This window comes from Onychomys torridus, chromosome 10 (assembly GCF_903995425.1).
Source record: "Onychomys torridus chromosome 10, mOncTor1.1, whole genome shotgun sequence".
NCBI classification, from domain to species: domain Eukaryota; kingdom Metazoa; phylum Chordata; class Mammalia; order Rodentia; family Cricetidae; genus Onychomys; species Onychomys torridus.
This window is the reverse complement of record NC_050452.1, coordinates 16,234,655-16,237,345: the sequence shown is the minus strand read 5'-3', so window position 1 is coordinate 16,237,345 and position 2,691 is coordinate 16,234,655. Positions and strand designations below refer to the sequence as shown.

The 2,691-nt window shown below is 44.3% G+C and overlaps 1 protein-coding gene across 1 annotated transcript; it reads left to right on the top strand.

Moving 5' to 3' along the window:
- The first annotated feature begins 802 nt into the window (after positions 1–802).
- Pom121l12 (POM121 transmembrane nucleoporin like 12) lies at positions 803–1,600 on the top strand. Its single transcript, XM_036201094.1, has one exon. The coding sequence runs from the start codon at positions 803–805 to the stop codon at positions 1,598–1,600; it is 798 nt and encodes a 265-aa protein (XP_036056987.1).
- Positions 1,601–2,691: the final 1,091 nt, after the last annotated feature.

Genomic DNA, 2,691 nt, shown 5'->3' with positions numbered 1-2,691 from the left:
AGAATGACATTAACAACTATTCTAGAAGAAAAATGCATCCCACATAATGAAATGAAAACTAGGTATTTAGTTTTTTTCTTAAGAGCATTCAAAGAATATGCTCAATTTTTTTTCCTATAATGAAAGAAAATTTGCTCTGTAAACAGCTCATATGCAATTTCTGTGAACTCCAAAAATCATTACACCTTCCCTCTCTAAACAGCAAGAGGAAAATCAGAGCGAGGTTCCCAGTTAGGTGTCACATGGTGCAAAACTGAGAACAACTTGGTGGTCTCTTAAAAGGTCAAACCAGGGATTACCATGACTCAGCACGTCTAATTTGTCCAATGTACATTCAGCATCTGAAGCAGGATTGTTCCCAACAGACAAGTTGCACTTGATGGAAGTGGTCAACAAATGTAATTATACCTGCAATGAAGTAATTTGGAGTATAAAAAGAAATGAGGTGCATGTCACAGCAGGGATGGATGTGAGAAAGAGTCAGCGGCCCAAGAGAAAGACACAGTCGAATTCCAGAGAGATTAAGTGCTGTGCAGCAAATAGATAGAAATGTGTTTCTGGATTGATGATTACATTATGCACGTATTTATAAACATTTAAGAATTGTACAGTTTCTAAGAGTGAGGTGCAGGTACAAATGAGTAACACATACATTTCACATTGAGAGAGGCCAGGGTGAACTGTGGACCAACTGTCTTGAAACTACAGCACGTGTGTGAGTTCCCAGCATCCTCTCCCAGCCTCGTGACCACAAGCCAACGGTCCTGCCCTTGCAGATCCTTGGTTGCCAGAAGCTGTGAGCATGGGCAGCTCCCTGGGCTCGCCCCAGAGATCAATGCCTGCCCCTACCCCCAGGTGCCCAAGGTCTAGACCGTGGTCTGACTGGGTTCATCGAGACCCTGACCCCAAGTCCCACCGGAACCTCCACCTGCCCCAGAAGGTGACGGGAACTTGGAGGTGTTCCTCCACTAGACCTCCAGCAGAGGCCACCCTGGGCCTAGATCTCTCCACCGCCTGGGACAGGTATATGAAACGGTGGCTTTGGAGTGTACGGAACCCTGGATGGACCTGCAGCCCAGTGATGGTCAAGATTGCCCCTCCTGAGGGTAGAGGCAGCCCTCTGACTTCTCTGGAGCATGGAACCCAGTTTGCAGAGCGTCCTAACGAGTGTCCAGATCCTTGTGCTAAGGAGACTGTGCTGAGTGCTCTCAGGCAATGCCAGAAGGGGACAAGGAGGTTTGATGGACCGCTGTGGTTCGAAGTCTCAGAGGTGAAAAACAGAAGACAGAATCCAGAGCCCAAGCCTTCATCTGCCTTCAAACCCTGGTTAAAAAATGGAGTGGCAATTTCCTTTGTTCCCAAACCAGGACCTCTGAACCGAAGCCAGGACTGCTGGAACCTCAATGCCTATGATAACGATACTGACCTCCAACCGCATATCCATGCTGCTAGGCGAGCAGTGTCAGAGCCTCACATGGAAAGCTGGGAAAAGCCCCAGGCCTCTTGTGACCCCTCTCTAATCTCCGTGCCCAAGACTGGAGTCTTCGGGGTCTCTTTGGCTGGTGGGGATTTCTATTCCTCTACCTCCCTTGACTTCTAATTATCTAAGTCTGTCATCCTTTATGGACTTTCATAACCTAGCCCTACATTCTGTCCCAGCTTGGGACTTAATGCTTGTTCCAGCTCTCTAGCTCCTGGCCTGCCAAACCCAATCCATTTCTCTTGCCCACCATGATCCTTCTGCCGTTAAATCCAAACGAACATCGCTGGACGTGTCGCTGCTCCCCTATTTGCCAAATTGTATAACCAAACATTTACTTGTTAAAATAGAATTATCAATGAAAAGAGCTTTTCATGCAAATATTTTCCAGCAGAACAAGAGATAATCTAAAAACACTCTATGTAGACTTCTTCACTTACTTGAGATCCTAATCCTTAGTCTAGTTGAGTTAGAGAGTAGTGAGGGAAAATGAAAGGTTGAACTCAAGTGAGGAGTGTGGGTTGTAGTCTAAGAAACATTCAATAAAGAAAGACGTCTGTGATGTGGTTGATATCTTAGAAAGGCGACTCCGCTTGCATTGTTGGTTACCTAGAAACAGCAACTGAAGTACAAGCAACTGGAAGTTCAGTACAGTGTGTCAGCCAAGAGTTAAGAGAATTGGTAGGTTTGAGAGGAGAATTATGCAGTGTGATAAATGTGTTCAGAGGAGGCTTGTCGTGTTGAGGGCACACTAGTGCTTCAGCTGATAGCACTGGGAAAGTTAAAAAAAAAAAAAAAACCAACCAAAAAACACAACTTACAGATTTTTTTTTCATGATACTGAAATGGATGCTGTGCCACTTACTGACATAGAAAATACCTGCAGAGGAAAACATATTTGAGGAAATAAATTCTTTTCATCATGTTTTCTAGAATAATGATATTCTCATTCTAGTAGATTTTTTGGATGTACTGTTGAATAAGTCTGGAACTCATTGATAGTCTGAAGCCAGGGAATTAACTCAGGATCTCTGGCCATATAAGTCAAGCATAACATAAAATTAAGGTCAAATAGAGTTAAGAAATGAATGATGCAATGTGTACAGGGAAGGGACAAGGCAAGGAACCTCTGGTGCTCCAATATTTAGAAACTGAAAGAAAGCAGGTAAGAAAATCCTGGGAAGAAACAGCCACTGGAGCAGAAGGAGATC